At 37.9% G+C, this 20,502-nt stretch overlaps 1 protein-coding gene across 4 annotated transcripts in view; it reads left to right on the forward strand.

Annotated features, from left to right (window-relative positions):
* SFMBT1 (Scm like with four mbt domains 1) overlaps positions 1-20,502 on the forward strand; it is a 73,902-nt gene that overhangs the window by 4,858 nt on the left and 48,542 nt on the right. For all 4 annotated transcript variants that reach the window (XR_008615675.1, XM_028478997.2, XM_028478996.2 and 1 more), the window contains exons 3-4: positions 8,012-8,106; positions 19,117-19,357. Coding sequence is in view for 3 of the 4 variants with exons in the window: in XM_028478997.2 (XP_028334798.1) it covers positions 8,012-8,106; positions 19,117-19,357 (336 nt within the window). In the remaining variant the exon portion in view is untranslated. The remainder of the gene's footprint in view (positions 1-8,011; positions 8,107-19,116; positions 19,358-20,502) is intronic.

The raw sequence follows: 20,502 nt of genomic DNA on the forward strand, positions 1-20,502 counted from the left end.
GCCTGCGCATCCGGATCCTGTGCTCCGCAACGGGAGAGGCCACAACAGTGAGAGGCCCGCCTACCGCAAAAAAAAAAAAAAAAAAAAAAAAAAAAGAGAGTATACAGTTCAGTGGTTTTTAGTATATTCACAAAGTTGTGTGACCAACACTACTACCTAATTCCAGAACATTTTCATTACTCCTCAGAAGAAACCATTAGCACTCATTCCTTGCTTAATCTACCCTCTGGCAACCATGTCTACTTTCTGTCTCTACAGATTTACCTATTCCTACTTTCTTTTTATTAATGTTTGCATGGTATATCCTTTTCATCCTTTCACTTCCTTTTTTTTTTAAATTTTATTTATTTTTGGCTGCACTGGGTCTTTGTTGCTGCACGCGGGCTTTCTCTAGTTGTGGCGAGCAGGGGCTACTCTTCGTTGCAGTGCGTGGGCTTCTCATTGCTGTGACTTTTGTTGAGAAGCACAGGTTCCAGTCACGTGGGCTTTGGTAGTTGCGACATGCAGGCCCTAGAGCACACAGATTGGCTTTAGTAGTTTTGGCGTGTGGGCTCAGTAGTTGTGGCGCGTGGGCTCTAGAGCGCAGGCTCAGTAGTTGTGGCCCACGGGTTTAGTTGCTCCGCGGCATGTGGGGTCTTCCTGGCCCAGGGATCGAACCCGTGTCCCCTGCATTGGCAGGCAGATTCTTAACCACTGCACCACCAGGGAAGTCTCTCATCCTTTCACTTTCAACCTGTGTAAATCGTTATATTTGGAGTAAGTTTCTTGTAACAGCATGTAGTCATTAAAAAAAAGTTTTTTCAGTCTTGTAATTGGTGTAGACCATTTAACACTTAATGTAATTATTGATATGTTAGATCTCACTTCTGCCATTTTTTTCCATTTGTTTTCTCTGTTTTTTAATTACATTTATTTATTTATTTATTTATTTTTAGCTGCGTTGGGTGTTCGTTGGTGCGCACAGGCTTTCTCTCGTTGCCGCGAGTGGGGGCTGCTCTTCGTGTGGTGCGCAGGCTTTTCATTGCTGTGGCTTCTCTTGTTGCAGAGCACAGGCTCTAGTCACACAGGCTTCAGTAATTGTGGCTTGCGAGCTCTAGACCACAGGCTCAGCAGTTGTGGCGCACGGGCTTAGTTGCTCCATGGCATGTGGGATCTTCCCGGACCAGGGCTTGAACCCGCGTCCCCTGCATTGGCAGGCAGATTCTTAACCACTGCGCCACCAGGAAAGCCCTGTTTTCTCTGTTTTTTTGTTCCTATCTTTTCCTGCCTTCCTGTGGGTTACTTGAACATTTTTTTAGAATTTCACTTTGATTTGTCTATACACTGTTATTGAGTGTATCTCTTTGTATAGCTTTTTAGTGGTTGCTCTAGGTATTACATTATATATACTTAACTTATCACACTCTGCTGGTTTTATCATTTTGTTAATTTGAGTGAAGTGTAAAAATTTTACCTATTTTTATGTCTCTTTACCTACTCTTATTTATAATAAACTTGTCTTAAATATTCTTCTACATGTTTTGAGAACCACATCAGATATTGTTAAAAGTTTTGCTTCAACTGTCAAATATAATTTAGAAAATTCAAGAGGAGAAGGAAAATGTATGTTTTCCAATATTTTTACTCTTTTCATTGTTCTTTATTCCTTCCTGATTTTCCAAGATTCCTTCTCTGTCATTTCATTTCTGTTTATAGAATTTCCTTTAGCCATTTTGTTAGGGTAGGTCTCTTGGTGATAGAATTCATTAGTTTCCCTTCATCTGAGAATATCTTAATTTTGCCACTCATTATTAAAGGATATTTTTGCTAAATATAGAATTCTGAGTTGAAAGTTCTTTTCTTCATCTCCTGAAAAATATTGTGCCTTCTGGCCTCCCTTTCTGATGAAAAATTTGCTGTCATTGGAATTCTGTTTCCCGCCACTCCCCTTAAAAGAGGTATTGTTTCTCTTGCTGCTTTCAGGATTTTTTGTCTCTAGTTTTCAGCAGTTTGACTCTGTGTATCTGTGCACAGATTTCCTTGGGTTTATCTTGTTGGGAGTTTTCTCGCCTTCTTAAAACGATAGGCTTACGTCTTTTGACAAATTTGGAACATTTGCAGCCATTATTTCTTCTAGGACTTTTTCTGCCCTGTTCTCTTTGTCTTCTTTTGGGACTCTGAAGACACTTTTGTTAGATCTCTTGCTATTGTCGCAGAGCTCTGTGAGGCGCTTTTCATTTTTTTTCTCTCCGTTGTTGAAATTGGGTGTTTTCTATTGCTCTTTAATTTTGGTGTTTCTTTCCCTGTCCTCCTCATTCTGCTGTAGAACTTATCTATAGAGGAGTTTGTTTTGTTTTTTAGTTATTGTATTTTCAGTTTTAAAATTTCTGTTTTGAGTTGGGGAGGAATGAAAGATGGGAATAGCTCCAACTTAAAGAGCCACAATCCCACTATTCTAACAGAGGTTCTGTAACTTGTCTTGATAGATGCTTTTCAATTTGTTCTGTGCCTTCAGTTAATTTCAGAACTTTGAAATGGTCAATTTTCATTGTTTAGCCAGTATTTTTGCTGCTTTTCTGGAAGGGTGGGTTCACTGAGGTACTCACTCCACTATTTAGGAAGTTGATTTGTTTTCTTTTAAGTGTTATTATTAACTCATATCGTATGTATATACATGACATATATATTTTATATATGAATTTGAATCCATTGCAGTCATCATTCATTTGATGATCAAATTGCCTCATTCTAGACCAATGAGAGTTCTTTCAGATTGGTTCCTGTGTTCTTTGGATGTGATGTCATATATCTTTGATAGTTCTAGTCCTTGCTTTCTGGCATAATAAGATTCCAAGGTACCTCTTGCACATTTCCTGCCCCAAGCTTGCAATCTGCCATTTCTCTGAGGAGCTCTTTTTTTTTAAGTGGATATGATATTTACAGTCTACAATCCAGGTGCTGGGGTGCTCATTGATAGCAGATTGCCATTTCTTCTAGGTCTTATCCATAGACATAGCTAGGAAATACATGTCTTTTGAAGAGAAAAGAAAATCAGATGGCTTCATCTGATATTTACAGTTTTAACTTAAAATTACGGGGTTTTTATTTATTTGATTTTATATTCGTGTCTCTTTTCTTTTAGAAATGTGTTGTGTTGTAATGTCTTTAGTATCATCACTTATTTGTTTTTATCCCATAATATTCATATAATTTTTTTCACAATATCAATACCAACCTTCCAAATATCAGTAGAATATTAGTGTATAGTTTAAGATTTCTTTATGGTTTTGCCTTTAGATATATTCCACTTGGGTTTGCAGTCAAAATTTTGTATTTTATTAATGACTTAAAGGGATCCTGTTTTCTCTGCAGTTTTGACACCAACAGTTAGGCATATTTGTTTAAGTTCATTTTCAGTTTTTAGAATTTTTAATTTAAATGTTTCTAAATTGTGTAAAGTATATACATAGTTACAAAGTCAAAATTATATAACAACATTCCCACTTTCAACCTGATAGTATTCATCCATTTTATTCTTCTCCATATATATAACAAGTTTTATTACTTTTTATTCTATTTTTCATGTTTTAAAATGTAAAAAGAGGGCTTCCCTGGTGGCGCAGTGGTTGAGAATCCGCCTGCCGATGCAGGGGACACGGGTTCGTGCCCCGGTCCGGGAAGATCCCACATGCCGCGGAGCGGCTGGGCCCGTGAGCCATGGCCGCTGAGCCTGCGCGTCCGGAGCCTGTGCTGCGCAACGGGAGAGGCCACAACAGTGAGAGCCCCGCGTACCACACACACACAAAAAAAAATGTAAAAAGATATGTGTGAGCATTTACATATATATTCATCTCTCTCTCACCTTATACAAAAACTAGAGCTACAATAAAAACTGCTCTGTGTTTTGCTGTTTCACTTAGTGTATACTGAAGATTATTCCACATAAGTATGTGGAAATCATTCTCATTCTTTTTTACAGATGTATAGTACTGGATGTATATACCGTATTTTATTCACCCTGTTCCTTATTGATGGACATTTGGGTTGTTTCCAGTCTTGGTATTACATATAGTACTGCAATGAATAGCTTTGTACATATGTCTTTTTGTATTTTTGCCAGCATATCTTTGGGATAGATTCCTAGAAGTGGGATTGCTGGATCAAAAGGTAAATACATATGTAATTTTGCTAGATACTGCCAAGTTCTTTCACCGGGGTTGTGTCGTTATGCTTTACCTGCTTAATTATCTGCCTCACCATGGAGTGTGTTGTCAGACTTTGGAATTTTTTCCATCTGATATCTCAATGTAGTTTCCATTTGCATTTCTTAAAAATGAATAAATTTGCACACGTTTCCATATGCTTAAGGACTATTTGCATTTAAAAAAAATAAATTCTTGGGACTTCCCTGGTGGCGCAGTGGTTAAGAATCCGACTGCCAATGCACGGGACACAGGTTCAAGCCCTGGTCCGGGAAGATCCCACATGCCACGGAGCAGCTAATCCCATGTGCCACAACTACTGCGCCTGTGCTCTAGAGCCCACACCACAACTACTGAGCCTGCGTGCCTTAACTACTGAAGCCTACACACCTAGAGCCCGTGCTCTGCAACAAGAAAAGCCACCTCAATGAGAAGCCCATGCACCGCAACGAAGAGTAGCCCCTGCTCACTGAAACTAAAGAAAGCCCATGCACAGCAACGAAGACCCAGCGCAGCCAAAAATAAATAAATAAAATAAATTTATTAAAAATAAATAAGTTCTCTTTTCATGTGTTTTGCTGACTTTTCTATCAGATCATTAGTCTAGTTTCTTCTCAGTTTTTAGGTAGTTTTTGATGAATGAGAGATTTTAGTCCTTTCATTCACTGCTTTTCTTGTTGTTATTGTTTATTTTTTATTTTTAAATCAGCATGCTGTTTGAGGGACTAGGGTTCTTGCCAAGGACCATAAATATGAATGTCCAGCCTTGTTAAGTTTTAGTGAAGGAAGTTGACTTTCTACTGGCTCATACTTCCAGGACGCTCCCAATGAAGTCTTTGTTGGTTTGTTATATTTCTAGGGAAATTTTTCAAATACATAGAAACGAATGGAAAATAATATAGGAAACACCCATGTACCTACAATGCAGAATTTAAAAATTAATAAATAATAAATTAACATTGTCCAATATTTGTTTTCATTTTAAAAATTGCAGTAAAGCATCCATAACATAAAATTGACCACTTCAGCCATTTTTAAGTGTACTGTTCAGTGGCATTACATACATTCACATTATTGTGCAACTATTACCACCGTCCATCTCCAAAACGTTTTCATCTTCCCATACTGAAACTCTGTACCCATTAAACACTAACTCCCCATTCCCCTCTCCCCCCAGTCCTTGGAAACTACCATTCTTCTTTCTGTCTCTATGAATTTGACTACTCTTAACTACCTCAAGTAAGTGGAATCATAGAATATTTGACCTTTTGTGGCTGGCTTATTTCATTCTCATGGTTCATCCACACTGTAGCCTGTAGCCTGTGTCAGAATTTCCTTCCTTTTTTTTCAGAGATGTGGTGCTTTTTTTTATATATATAGACATTTATTTATTTATTTTTGGCTGCATTGGGTCTTCATTGCTGCATGAGGGCTTTCTTTAGTTGTGGCGAGCAAGGGCTACTCTTTGCTGTGGTGCACGGGCTTCTCATTGCGGTGGCTTCTCTTGTTGCGGAGCACGGGCTCTAGGCGTTCAGGCTTCAGTAGTTGTGGCACGTGGGCTCAGTAGTAGTGGCTCATGGGCTCTAGAGCTCAGGCTCAGTAGTTGTGGCGCACGGGCTTAGTTGCTCCGCGGCATGTGGGATCCTCCTGGACCAGGGCTCGAACCTGTGTCCCCTGCGTTGGCAGGCGGATTCTTAACCACTGCGCCACCAGGGAAGCCCCTCTTTCCTTTTTATGACTAAATAATATTTCATTGCATGCATATAGCACATTTTGTTTATCCATTCATCTATTGATGGACGCTTGTCAGTTACTTCCACCTTTTGGCTATTGTGAATATTGCTGCTATAAACATTCATGTATAGATATCTGTTTGAGTCCCTGCTATCAGTTCTTTTGGGTATATACCCAGAAGTGGAATTGCTGGATCATATGGTAATTATATTTTTAATTTTTTGAGAAACCACCAAAAATTTTTCCACAGTGGCTGTACCATTTTATATTCCGAGACCAGCAGTGCACAAAGATTCCAGTTTCTCACAGCCTTGCCTACACTTATTTTCTGCTTTTTTGATAATAGCCATCCTAGTGAGTGTGAGGTGGTATCTCACTGTGGTTTTGATTTGCATTTCCCGAATGATGTTGAACATGTGTTCATGTGCTTTTTCATTTTTTAAAAGAAATAAAACAATACAGTTTAAGGCTCTTTTGTACTTTCCTTCTAATCTTCTTTGCTTCCCTCCATCCGCAAAGGTAGCACTGTTAATGTTGATGTATATTCTTCCCATCCTTTTTTAATACTGTTATTGATTTGTATTTATAAACATTATATTGCAGTTTTGTTTTGAAGCCTAAATTGTGTCTTGTGCTTTTCATTCTGCACCTGCTGTTTTTACTTGGTGTGATTTTTTTTTGAGATTTATATATGTCAATATAGTTCATTTATTTCAGTTGCTATATGTAGTAGTACTCTTGTAGGATTGCCATAATTTATCTATTCTTCTACTGATGGCTTCTGTCTGTTGCTGTTAGAAACAGTGCTGTGGTGAGCATCCTTGTATTTGCCTCCTTGTGTTTATGTGAAGCACAGGCTCCCCAAGGGTATACTCATTCAGCAGCTGTTTATCACAGATTTGCTAGTGACAGGCATTGTTTTGGGCAGTGAGGATAGTCAGTGAACAAAACCCTGCTCTTAGGGAGCTTATGTGAATTGGGATTATTGGATTCCAATGGAGTGTTTGAATCTTTGCTCACTCAACAAAAATGTACTGAGTCTCTGCTGTGACAGAGATGTAGGAGTGACCAAAACAAAGTTCCTGTCTTCACAGAGTTTATTGTCTAATGGGGAAGATAAAAAGACATGGTATGCTTGCAGGTAGGAATGAATGCAGTGAAGATAATGAAAGCAGAGGCTGGAGGTTTCTGCTTTAGATGCACACTGATGGAAGGCCTTTCCGGTGGAAGGCTTTTCTGGAGAGGTGTTGAGTAGAGGCTTGAATGACGTAAAGTTGTCAATGACAGGGGAGTGAGTCTAAGCAGAGGAAATAACAAACGCAGAGACTTTGAGGAAAGAACATGGTTAGAGAGGAGTGGCAAGAAACTCAGTGTCCCTCGAGTGCAGTGAGCAAACAAGAGGCTGGTTGGGGATGCAGGGGCAGGGTCGGGAACTAAGGGTCAGATCACATAGGGCCTTTGCAGTCTTCCAAATTTTAGATTTTATTGTGTGATTAAAAAGTGAAAGATATTGTAGTTAGACCTTGTGCTTAGAGAGATAGCAGTAGAAATGGTGGAAGGTGATTAGATTTGGGATATTTTTTAAGGTAGTACCCAGAATTTTCTGATGGATTGGATGTGAGATGTGAAAGAAAGGGAAGAAAGTAAGGGTAACTCCACAGTTTTTGGACTGAGTCAAAATATTAACCATTGGTAACTTTTACTCAGTTGGAGGGTACTAAGGAAGAACAGATTGAAAATTTAAGTTTGAAATGCCTGTTAAGGATCTCAGATATTTGGCATTAGATACTAAATTACAGTCCAAAGGGATTATAGTAGTTACATTCTCACCAGCTTTATGTGATCTGTTGAGGTGAATCCCAGATAGATCCCAGCAGGAGACAGCATGTCACACTCTGTGGTGTTGAGGTTCATTGACAATCAGTGCACTAAGGGAACCTGCTATTTAAAAAGAATACTTAGTTATTTTGTGTGAAAAGTCAATTAACTTGTGAAGTAAATTGTAAGTTAGGTTTACTAAGTTTATGTTTTTATACCTTAAGTTTTTTTTTAATTGAGTCTTACCTGTTTTTGTGTTGTTTTGTTTTTAATTCCAGATGCTGGATCTGGAGTGGAAGAAGTGGAATTAAGCTGGGAAGACTATCTAGAAGAGACAGGGTCCACAGCAGTTCCCTACGGGTCTTTTAAACATGTGAGCGGTGACTATATTGCTTGACTTACTATATTTCTTTTCTTTGACTCACTGCACCATCATAAGAGAGTTTAGAGTTATTTTAAGGTAGAATACTTGAGAGAATTTGAATGCTTTTTCTTTTTCCCTCCTGTTGCCACTTTTATTAAGAAAACTTGACATATTCTAAAGCCCTTTTGGTTTTGTGTATTTTTTGCCACTCGATGCCAACTTGTCTTTTTTTTGACCAGTCATGAATTCCTTTATTTTTGTCAAAAAACCCCCAAAAACCTCTTCAGTTGAAGAAAATGATTTATAGTCTGGTACAGGCAGACCTTGGAGTTGTTGCGGGTTCAGTTCCAGACCACCACAGTAAGGCAAGTATTGCAATAAAGTGCAAGTCACACGAATTTTTTAGTTTCCCAGTACATATAAAAGTATGTTTAAACTATACTGTAGTCTGTGAAGTGTGCAATAGCATTATGTCTAAAAAAAAGTACATACCTTAATTTTAAAATACATTATGCTTAAAAATGCTAGCCATCATCTGAGCCTTTAGCGAGGAGTAGTCTTGGTGCTGGTGGAGGGTGTTACCTCGATGTTGATGCTGCTGACTGGTCAGGGTGGTGGTGGCTGAGGGGTTGGGGTGGCCGTGGCAGTTTCTTGAAAAAAGACAACAGTGAAGTTTGCCCCATGGATTGACTCTTCCTTTTACGAATGATTTCTCTGTAGGTGCAATGCTATTTGATAGCATTTTACCCATAGTAGAAGTTCTTTCAAAATTGGAGTCAATTCTCAAGCCCTGCCACTGCTTTATCAACTAAGTTTATGTAATATTCTAAATCCTTTGTTGTCATTTCAACAATCTTCACAGCATCTTCACCAGGAGTAGATTCCATCTCAAGAAAGCTCCTCCATGAGAAGAAACTCCTGGGACTTCCCTGGTGGTCCAGTGGTTAGGACTCCACAGTGCCAATGCAGGGGGAATGGGTTCGATCCCTGGTCGGGGAACTAAGATCCCACATGCTACACGACGTGGCCAAAAGATTAAAAAAAAAAAAAAAAAAAAAGGAAGAAGAAGAAGAAACTCCTCATTTGTTCAGGATTTATCATGAGATTGCACCAATTCAGTCACATTTTCAGGCTTCACTTCTAGTTTTCTTGCTGTTCCACCCCATTGGCAGTTACTTTCTCCACTGAAGTCCTGAACCCCTCAAAGTCACCCATGAGGGTTGGAATCAGCTTCTTCCAAACACCTGTTAATGTTCATTTTGACCTCTTCCCATGGATCACAAATGTAATTAAAGGAATCTAGAATGGTGAATCCTTTCCAGGAGGCTTTCAATTGTTAGAGTCATCAGAGGAATCACTATAGCAGCTACGGCTTCATGAAATGTATTTTTTAAGTAGTCAGACTTGAAAGTTGAAATGACTTCTTGATCCATAGGCTGCAGAATGGATGTTGTGTTTGCAGGCATGAACACGTTATTAATCTTTCACATTTCCATCAGAAGTCTTGGGTAACCAGATGCATTGTCAGTGAGCAGTATATTTTGAAAGGAATCTTTTTTGAGCAGTAGGTCTCAACAGTGGGCTTGAAATATGCAGTAAACCATGTTGTAAACAGATGTGCGGTCATCCACGCTTTGTTTTTCCATTTATAGAGCACAGGCAGGTTAGATTTAGTATAATTCTTAAAGGCCCTAGGATTTTTTCATGGTAAATGAGCACTGGCTTCAGCTTAAGCTCACCAGCTGCATTAGCCCCTAACAAGAGAGTCAGCTTGTCCTTTGAAGCTTTGAAGCCAGGCTTTGACTTCTCTGGCTATGGAAGTCCTAGATGGCATTTTCTTCCATCTTCTTCCAAGATAAGGCTGTTTCATCTACACTGAAAATTTGTTGTTTAGTGTAGCTACCTCCAACATTATCTTAGCTAGATCTTCTGGATAACTTGCTGCAGCTTCTACATCAGCACTCACTGCTCCACCTTGCACTTTTATGTTATAGAAATGTCCTTTTTCCTTCAACCTCATGAACCAGCCTCTGCTAGCTTCACACTTTTCTTCTGCAGCTTCCTCTCTCAGCCTTAATAAAATTGAAGAGAGTTAGGGCTTTGCTCTGGATTAGGGCTTGGCCTAACCATAAACCTGAATCAGTATATGGTGAAGGGCTGCCAAATATAGTAAAAATCAAGCATGGCTATAGGGAGAGGTTGAGAAGGGATGGCTATGACTAGCAGATCATGGGCAAAACTGGTAGAACTCAGAACTCTAGAGCAATGGTAATGTATGTCCAAGCCACTGGCAAGAGTTTTACACCACCAAGTTTGGCACGAAGGAAGGAGGGAAGACAGGGCTGAAGAAGGAATTAGAGATAAAGCACATTTGCAAAGAGGAAGAGTGTAAGATAGTGGAAAAGCCTTCCTCATGGTGCATGTCTGGTGGAGAGAACAGCCCCCACTATGGAAAAGGCACTAAGCTTTACCTGAGTCTTCTAGAACAAAAGCATCAAACTGACTGGGGAAGGGATGTAAGTAGGAGACGGGTAGGAATACATGCTGGAGCATCAGAAGTCCCCTACAGTTGGGGGAAGGTTAGGATCACTGAGAAGTTTCCACCCCCAAGAGCAAGGGACACAGAATCTCACAAGACTGAGGCTGAATCTCAGAGAATGCTTGTCCCCCACTACCAAGTTAGAAAATTGTGGGTAGTAGAGGTCTGTTTGTGGGGGAGAGGCAAGAGTGTGGAGAGAGAGAGAGAGAGACAGTCACAAAGAGAAGTGTAGTTACAAAAGAGGTGTAGTCACAGAGAGAAAATCTAAAAGTGAGGGTGGAGCAGCTAATGTTGAGGGAAAAAACCGTATAGCAAATGAGCCTACAGCATAAATACCAGACAGTGCTAGTGGAATCTGAAGCCTGTGGTACACTGTGAATAACTGTTAGCAACAATAAAACCCAAACCCAGCTCTAGTCCTAACTAGATTGACTTAACCTTCTCTCTTGAAGCTAAGACCTAAGAAGAAACATGCTCATTTCCGGGAGTAAATACTATGTGTCTCAGTCTTGACTGTTCTGCCCAGGATGTCTAGCTTTCAACCAAAAATCATGAGAGACGCACGAGAAGGAAGAGAAAAACAGCAAACTGTCAAGAGGCAAAGCATGCAATAGAACCAGATTTGTATGACCCAGATGTTTAAACTGTCAGAGAATTTTAAATAACTATGATTAATATGTTAGAGGCTCTAGCACAGTAGGTGGACAACATGCATGAACAGAAGAGGAATTTCAGCAGAGATGGAAACTATTAGAAAGAATCTAATAGAAATGAAAAACATGGTAACAGATGAGTGCCTTTGACAGGCTCATCAGTTGACTTGACACAGATGAGGAAGGAATCAGTATACTTGAAGGTAAGTCAGTAGAAATCACCCAGACTGAAATATAAAGAGAAAAAAGTGGGGAAAAAACAGACTAGAACACCCAACAGCTGTGGACAATATTTAAAAAACAAAGTGTAATTTGTGTGTAATTGGAATCTCAGAAGGAGAAAAGAGCAGAGGTGAGGAAGAGATGTTTGAAAGGATAACGGCAGACAATTTTCCAAAGGAAAACAAAGATACTACACCACAGATCAAAGAAGCTCAAGTAATGCAAAACAAGATAATTAATAGCAATAAAATGCATCCAGACACATCATATTCAGACTGCTGAAATTCAAAGGGAAAGAGAAAATCTTGAAGGCAGCCAGAGGAAAGAAAGACACATTACATATAGAGGAACAAATATAAGAATTATAGTGAAATTTTTGGGGGAAACTATCCAAACCAGAACACAGTGGAGTAAGATCTTTAAAGTGTTGAAAGAAATGAACCTATCAACCCAGAATTCTGTCCTCAGCAGAAATTTTTTCCAGAAGTGGAGGAGAAATATAGACCTTTTCAGGAAAACAAAAATTAAGAGGTTTCATTATCTACAAAAAAGTATTAGGAAGTTCTTAAGGCAGAAGGAATTTGAAATAAGACAAACTTAGATCCACACAAAGAAATAAAGAACAATAGAAATGGCATAGATGTAGCTAGATATAAAGTTCATTGTTTTCCTTATTTTTAGTGTCTCTAAAAGATACCAGTTTGAAACAAACAAAAAAAATGGTAGCAATATATTGTGTGTTTATAGCATATATAAATATAGTAGCACAAAGGATGGGAGGGAGGATTTGGTAGTATATGGTCGTAAGATCTTTGTGCAGCACATGAAGTGGTATGGTATTATTTGTAAGGAGACTGCAAATAATTAAAAGATGCATATTGAAAACCCTTCAATATTAAAAGTTTTAAAAAAATTAACTTCTTCCTCAATGTTGTACAACCACTAACATTCTCCATTTCCAGAACTTTTTCATCATCTCCAACAGAAACCCTGTATTCAGGGTTTCTCCCCTGGGGGGCTCCTCCCACTCTCCTCCCCCAGCCCCTAGTAACCTCTATTATACTTTCTGTCTCTGTGAATTTGCCTATTGCACATAAGTGAAATCATACAATATTTGTCCTTTTTTGTTGGCTTATTTCACTTAGCACATCATTATACTTTTAAAAACTTTTTTAGTGGTTGCCTTTGTTTTTGCAATATACATTTACAACTAACCCAAGTTCTCTTTCAAGTAACACTATACCATTTCATGGATAGTGCCAGTAGCTAATATCAGAGTATTCCCAATTACTCCCTCCCAGGCCTTATAACATTGTTATCATTCGTTTCACTTATGCATAAGCTATAATCACCAAATAATTGGTTGCTGTTATTAGTTTGAACAGTTATCTGTTAGATATATTAAGAATAAGAAAAATTAGATTTTATCTTCATTGATTCTTTTATACGTTTATTATATATTTATTCACTTATTCTATTGCTCTTCCTTTATGTAGATCTAGTTTCTGACATATATCATTTTCCTTCTTTCTGAGGAATGAATGAATGAAGTTCCCCAGCCGCGCTGTGTGGCTTGCGGGATCTTAGTTCCCTGACCAGGGATTAAACCTGGGCCCTCGGCAGTGAAAGCGTGGAGTCCTAACCAGTGGACTGCCTGGGAATTCCCTGAAGAATTTATTTTAATATATCTTGCAAGAAATATTACTGGCGACAAAGTTCCTCAATTTTTGTTTGAGAAAAGTCTTTATTTTGCTGAGTGCAGAATTCTAAGTTGGTGTCTTTTTTCTTTAAGTAATTTAACTATTTCACTCCACTATTTTCTTACTTGAGTGTTTTCTGAAGAGGAGTCTGATGTAATTCTTATCCTTGCTTCTCTATAGGTAAGGTATTTTTTTCTCCTCTGTCATCTTTCAAGAGTTTTTTCTTTGTTTTTGTTTTTCTGCAGTTTGAGTATCTTATGCCTAGGTATAGATTTTTTTGTGTTATTTATACTGCTTGGTATTCTCTGGGCTTCTTGGATCTGTGGTTTGGTATCATTAATTTTGGGAAATTCTCAATCATTATTGCTTCAAATATTTCTTCTATTCTTTCTCTCTTTTCCTTCCAATATTTATAGTACACTTATGTCACACTTTTTATAATTGTCCCACAGTTCTTTGGTATTCTTTTCCAACTTTCTCATTCTTTTTTCTCTTTGCTTTTCAGTTTTGAAAGTTTCTATTGACATTTTTTCTAGCTCACAGATTCTTTCCCTGGCTGACCCCAGTCTTGTGGTTGAGCCCATCAAGGAATTCTTCATTTTTGTTAGAGTGTTTTTGGTGTCTACCATTTCATTTTGATTTTTCCCCAGAGTTTCTAACTCTCTTCTTGCATCATCCATCTGTCCACTCTTTTCATTTAGAGCCCTTATCATATTAATCAGTTGTTTTAAATTCCTGGTATGTTACATCTCTGCCATATCTGAGCCTGGTCTAATGTCTGCTCTGTTTCTTCAAACTGTGTTTTTTGTCTTTTAGTAGCTCTGTAAGTTTTTGTTGAAAGCTGGACATAATATACTGAGTAAAAGGAATAGAAATAAATAGGTCTTTAGTGTTTTATGTTTACCTGGATAGAAGTTAGATTGATTTTACCATTTGTTGTAGCTATAGGTGTCAGAGGCTAAAATTTACTTTGGTGTCATTTATTTTGTCTCCCTTGTTTTACAGGAGCCCTCTTGATGTGGTGGTAAGGTGTGAGGAGAGCAAAAGCATTCTCTAGCCCTGTGATTTGGTCTCAGTGTTTTAGTGAACCTGAGTTGTGCATATCCTTTACCCTATTTTGGAGGCTATAGGGGGCTAGAGTTGGGTATTTCCCTTACCTTAGATCAGGAAAACTCTGGTAAAAGTTCTGGTAAAACTCTAGTTGGTTAGCACCTAGTAAAATAGTTTTTCTTGAGGGTTAGTCTTGTTAGGAAGAGCAGAATGCTTTGGATGTATTTCACAACGCTACTTTATTCTTCCCTCTGCCGGAAGTACTAGGAGATTTTTCTCTGATCTTTATTGTGAAAACCTGGTAGGATGCCTGGTGGGGGGGGCGGTAAACTCAGAGAAGTCCATGGGCCGCCCTGAGACTGGGCCCCCATAGAGTTTTTACCTCTCAATCTTGTCCATACTGAGCCTCTAGCAATTCATTAATTACAGTTTGAGGTTTCCTACCCTGGTTCTAGTCCTGCAGAGGTTTCTGCTCTGTCTAGTATGTTGTAATTCTCTGTATCTGTCTGTCTGTCTCCGATTTTGAGCACAGCAGTTTTGCCCTATGACCTCAATTCTCTGCTGGATCTAAGAAGAGTTGTTGATTTTTAGTTCGTTGAGGTTTTTTTTCTTCTTAGGACAGGAGTTCCAACATCCAAAAATCCTTACATGTCAAATTGAAAACCAGAAGTCCTGTATTGTTTTTCTGTTCTCTATTTTATTTATCACTACTCTAATCTTTATTATTTCCTTCCTTATGCTAGCTTTGGGTTTAATTTGCTCTTCTTTTTCTAGTTTCTTAAGTTGATTTGAGATCTTCCTTCTTTTTTAGTGTAGTCATATACAGCTACAAATTTCCCGCTTAATGCTGCTTTTGCTGCCTCTCATAAATTTTGATGTATTTTTGTTATAATTTGTCTCAAAGTATTTTCTAATTTCCCTTGTAATTTCTTCTTTGATCTATTGGCTATTTAAGAATGTGTTTCATATCCACGTATTTGTGAATTTTCTAGTTTTCCTTCTGTTATTGAGTTCCAGTTTTATTTCATTGTGATTAGAAAAGATACTTTGTATGATTTTTGGTTTTTGGCCTAAAATTATGGTCTATCCTGGAGAATGTTCCAGGTACATTTGAGAGGAATGTGTATTCTCTTTTTTTTTTTTTTCTAACAGAGTTGAATATTTTCAATATTTTATTATCTCTACTAGTCTTTGAAAACTACCTGTTTGTGTAATAAAGATCCTATCATGCACTGTGAAGAACACCTCATGATCCAATGGGTTTTTTGGTGGTGTTTTTTTTTTTGCGGTACGCGGGCCTCTCACTGCCGTGGCCCCTCCCGTCGCGGAGCACAGGCTCCAGACGCGCAGGCTCAGCGGCCACGGCTCACGGGCCCAGCCGCTCCGCGGCACGTGGGATCTTCCCGGACGGGGGCACGAACCCGCGACCCCTGCATCGGCAGGCGGACTCTCAACCACTGTGCCACCAGGGAAGCCCTATTCTCTTGTTGAGTGGAGTGTTCTCTATATGTCTGTTAGGTTTAGTTGTTTTATAATCTTGTTCAAGTCTTCTGTTTCCTTTCTGTCTGATCATTCTGTCCTATATTGATTGTAGGGTACCAATTTGTTTAGAGATCAGCACAACCTTGATGCCAAATCTAATAATATTTCAGGAAAGGAAAATTACAGAGACATGTCACTCACGACAACTAATGCATAAATAGCATACAAAATAATACCAAACTAAACGTAGCTATATTTAAAAAGGATAGTACATTAATAACAAGTCGATTTTTCCAAGACTACAAGATGGCTTAAATGGCTTAACATTTGAAAATCAATGAGCATTATTCACCATAGTAGTAGAATAAAGGAGAAAAATCACATTATCATCTCAATATATAAAGAAAATTATTGATAAAATTCCACATCCACTTACGATAAAACTCTTAGCAAACTACAGATGGGAATTTCCTTAATTTGATGAAGTGTATCTATAAAAAAATCTACAGCAAACTTTATTAATGGTAATATGACACATCTTTCTTTTTAATATGGAACAAGACAAAAATCATGCTGGTTAACATGATTTCTGTTTGATATTGTATTGGAGGATCTAGCCAATATAATAAGGTAAGAAAAACAATTAAAATGTATAAGAATTAGGAAGGAAGGGAAAAAGTCATTATTTTCAGATGAATAAAATAATTTACAGCTATATTATTAGAATTAATGAGTAATTTTAACAAGATTTTTAGATACAAGGTCGGTATAAAAAACCTATTATTTCTATATACTAGCCACAAACAGAAATGGAAACTGAAAGATGTGATTTACAATAACATAAAAAACATCAAATAGCTAGGAATAAAATGTAAGAAATATTTGCAAAGAAACTTCAAATCTTTATTTATGTAAGTTAAAGTGAAGGAATATACCTGTTCATCTATTGGAAGACTCACTATTGTAAAGATGTCAGTTCTCCCCAAATAGATCTGTAGATTGACTGAAATCCAAGTCAAACAGCAAAAAAAAATTTAAGTAGAAATTGACAAACTGATTCAAACAAGTAAAACCTGACCCCTACCTAATACCACACACAGAGATTAACTCAAGGTGGATATTAGTTCTCAATATAAAAGACTTCTAGAAAATAATATAGTAGTATATCTTGTGACCTCTACAGATAGGGAAAAATTTGTTTAAAAATATAGAAAAACCAATAACTTTTTAAAGGAAAAATATTGATGAATCAGAGTATATTAAAATTAATAACTTCTGTTTATCAAACACCATCAAGAAAGTGATATTTGTAATACAAGTAATTGGCAAACTGATATCCAGAATATTGACTCAATTAAAAATTGGCAAGGAATTTAGGCATTCCCCGGAAGAAGAAATCTAAATGGCTAATAAATAAAAGGGTTCTCAACTCTATTAATAATCAGAAAATGCAAATTAAAATTACAGTGAGATAATATAATACGTGTTTCAAAATGGTTAAAATGAAAAAGGCAGAAAATACAGTAATGTTGGTTAGAATGTTAAGGCAGAAGGATTTCTTGTATACTACTGGCAGAGTACATTGGTACAGCCACTTTGGAAAATATTTGTCTTTTTATTATAGGAATCCATGTAGGTATGCATCAAATGACGTACAAAACTATTCATATAATTATGAGAATATTATCAGTAGTCTTCCAAAACTGTGACCTACCCAGAGTGCCTACTACGAGGAGCATTAGAATGGATAAATTAGGGCATATTTGTATAATGGAATACTATACAGGAATGAGAAGACATAAAGTACTGTTACATGCAACAGCACGAATGAATCTCATAAGCGATGTTGGGCAAGAGAAGCCCCACACAGAAAAATATTCATACTGCATAATTTTGCTAACATAGTGCTGAAATACAGGCAGTGTTAAACTGTAGTGTTATAATTCAGGATAGTGATTACCTTTCAGGAGTACAGCAGGTTAGTGATTAGAATGGGGAGGAATTTTACACAGAATGTGGACTTTCCCTCTCTGGCCTCTCCTTTCCAGGAGCCCCCTCACTTTCCAGTGGTTATGATGGCCACATTGCACTTAGTTGTCACGTCTCCATCGTCTCCTCCAGTGTGGGACAGTTCCTCATTCTCTCTCTGTCTTTCATGGCCTGGATACTTTTGAAGCACATATCATATACCAGTTATTTTGCAGAATGTTTCTCAATTTGCGTTTGGGTTTTCTCATGATTAGCTTGAGTTTATGCATTTGGCAAGAATGTCATAGAAATGATGATGTGCTTTTCTGGTGTGATATCAAGGGTATATGATACTGATGTTTTAGGACTGGTGATGTTAACTTTGATCCGTTAGTTAAGGTGGCGTCTGCCAGATTTCTTCACCGTAATGTTACTGTTTTCCCCTTTGGGACTAAGAAGAATTTTGCGGAGAGAACGTTTGAGATTATTGCAGATATCGTAGTCGTCATAGTCATTTTGGCATCCATACCTCTGATTTCAGATCAACACCACAAGATTCATTCTGGTTTTACCTTCTTCTTTTTAAAATTTTATTCTATTTTATTATTATTATTATTTTTGGCCGTGCCGTGCGGCATGCAGGATCTTAGTTGCCTCACCAGGGATTGAACCCATGCCCTCTGCAGTGGAAGCGTGGAGTCTTAACCACTGGACTGCCAGGGAAGTCCCATTCCCCTCTACTTATTTTTACTTCTTTCTCCCACCTGGCTCTCATTATCCATAATATATTTATTTAATTTTAGTATAACATACAGGAGTTCCAGAATTGCAGACCCCTAACTTTGTGACCATATGATTTATCATCTAAATTAGGACACTTTTGAGAGAGATAAGAGGCATTATTATTATTCAAGAATAACAGGTGTAAACACAGACTGTTTTAGGGAGACTGGGAAATATGACTCCCTTTGTATGGTACATATTATACTAGTTTATTATCAATATAACTTACTTTTGTCCTTTACCTTTTCTAGCTTCACAAATTTTCTTTTGAATGATCGAGAAATCACTCTTGAAAACTTAATGTATTGAAGGTTGTTAAAATGGTGTACATTCAGTGATTTGTATACTTAATAGAAAGCATATTCTATAATCATAAGAGACTGCTTTGGTAGAATACTGAGTTCTCTTAAAGCTCCTTCAGAGTCAGATGGAACAGAGCAGCATTGCTAGTCCCTGTTTTGTTTGGATCACTCCTGTGAGTTATAATTGGAATTTCTCAGGTTTCCCTTGAGAAGATTTTATTGCATTTAGTGCCTCAGAATTGTAAGTCTTAAAGAATGTTGGCCAAAGAAGTATTCATTTGAGATGTTTTTCTGGTGGTTAATAACATTTCCCTGTTCAGGTGGACACACGTTTGCAAAATGGATTTGCTCCTGGGATGAAACTGGAGGTGGTTGTGAAAACCAATCCTGAAACCTACTGGGTTGCCACCATCATTACCACCTGTGAGCAGTTGCTCCTCCTCCGCTACGATGGCTACGGGGAGGACCGGAGAGCAGACTTCTGGTGTGACATCAGGAAGGCTGACCTCTACCCCATTGGGTGGTGTGAGCAGAATAAGAAGACCCTCGAAGCCCCGGAAGGTAATGTGATACTTCGTATCAAGGTGTGATGTGGTATTGCTGTAGGAAAATTTGGGCTGTCCACAGTCTTAAGGTTTTCAGTTTCCCAAGCACATAGGTCTTCCTAACTTCTTTGGGTTAACATTTTGAATGACAGTATTTATAAGGAAAAATTTTTTAAAAATTATATTCTGTGCTCACCAAGCCTCAGGCTTTTATGACATTCATAGGAAGCATCTGTTGCTTATAATCCTGTAAGTCTGTGAGGCTCTCTTAAGTTTGAGACTTGTAGGTCTGGTTGTCTTTGAGTACGTTGGGCCAGATTGATTCTCTTTCTGATTTTATTGTCCTCCCTCCTGTCGCCTACAAGCAATCTGGGACCTGTGGACCCTTAGAATAAACCAGCTGAAGCTCCCTTACAGGAAAGATCCCTACTGGGAGTAGAATCCAAATTAAGTAGGACAGAGACAATAGGACAAAAGAAAGAGAAGGGTCATATAAATGTGCAGAAAGGAAAGACAGACCTTAAGAAAATTCCAGACCTTATATGCTTTACTTTCAACTTCTTATTTTTTTATAATTTCAAATTTACAGAAATACTTCAGATTTGCAAAAATATTATAGAAAATTCTTGGGGACTTACTGCCAACTTTCCCCAATGTTGGCATTTTACCACATTTACTTTACTTTATCCCCTCTCCCTCTCTCTCTCTCTCTCTCTCTCTCTCTCTCTCTCTCTCTCTCACACACACACACACACACACACACACACACACACACACACACAGGCTTTTTTAATGAACCATGAGAGTCAGTTGTACATGTGATGTCCTTTTACTCTTCTTCTAAAAACAAGGACATTCATGAACACAAAATAAAATCAGGAAATTAACTTTGATATACTGTTATTTAATCTATAGACCTTGTTCAGTTTTTATCAATAATGTTTTTATAGTAAAATGTTTCTACAGTAAAAGAAAATCCTGGATCATGTGTTAACATTGATTTGTCGTGTCTCCTAAGATTCCTTTAATCTGGGACAGTTCCTCAGGCTTTCTTTGACTTTCATGACTTTGACATCTTTGAAAGGTACAGGCCGATTTTCCCAGTAATGTTCATTATGTCCTGGGTTGAGTACTGTTCATTATTCCTCATGTCTTTTCCTC

Source organism: Physeter macrocephalus, chromosome 18, assembly GCF_002837175.3.
Source record: "Physeter macrocephalus isolate SW-GA chromosome 18, ASM283717v5, whole genome shotgun sequence".
Taxonomy (NCBI): Eukaryota; Metazoa; Chordata; class Mammalia; order Artiodactyla; family Physeteridae; genus Physeter; species Physeter macrocephalus.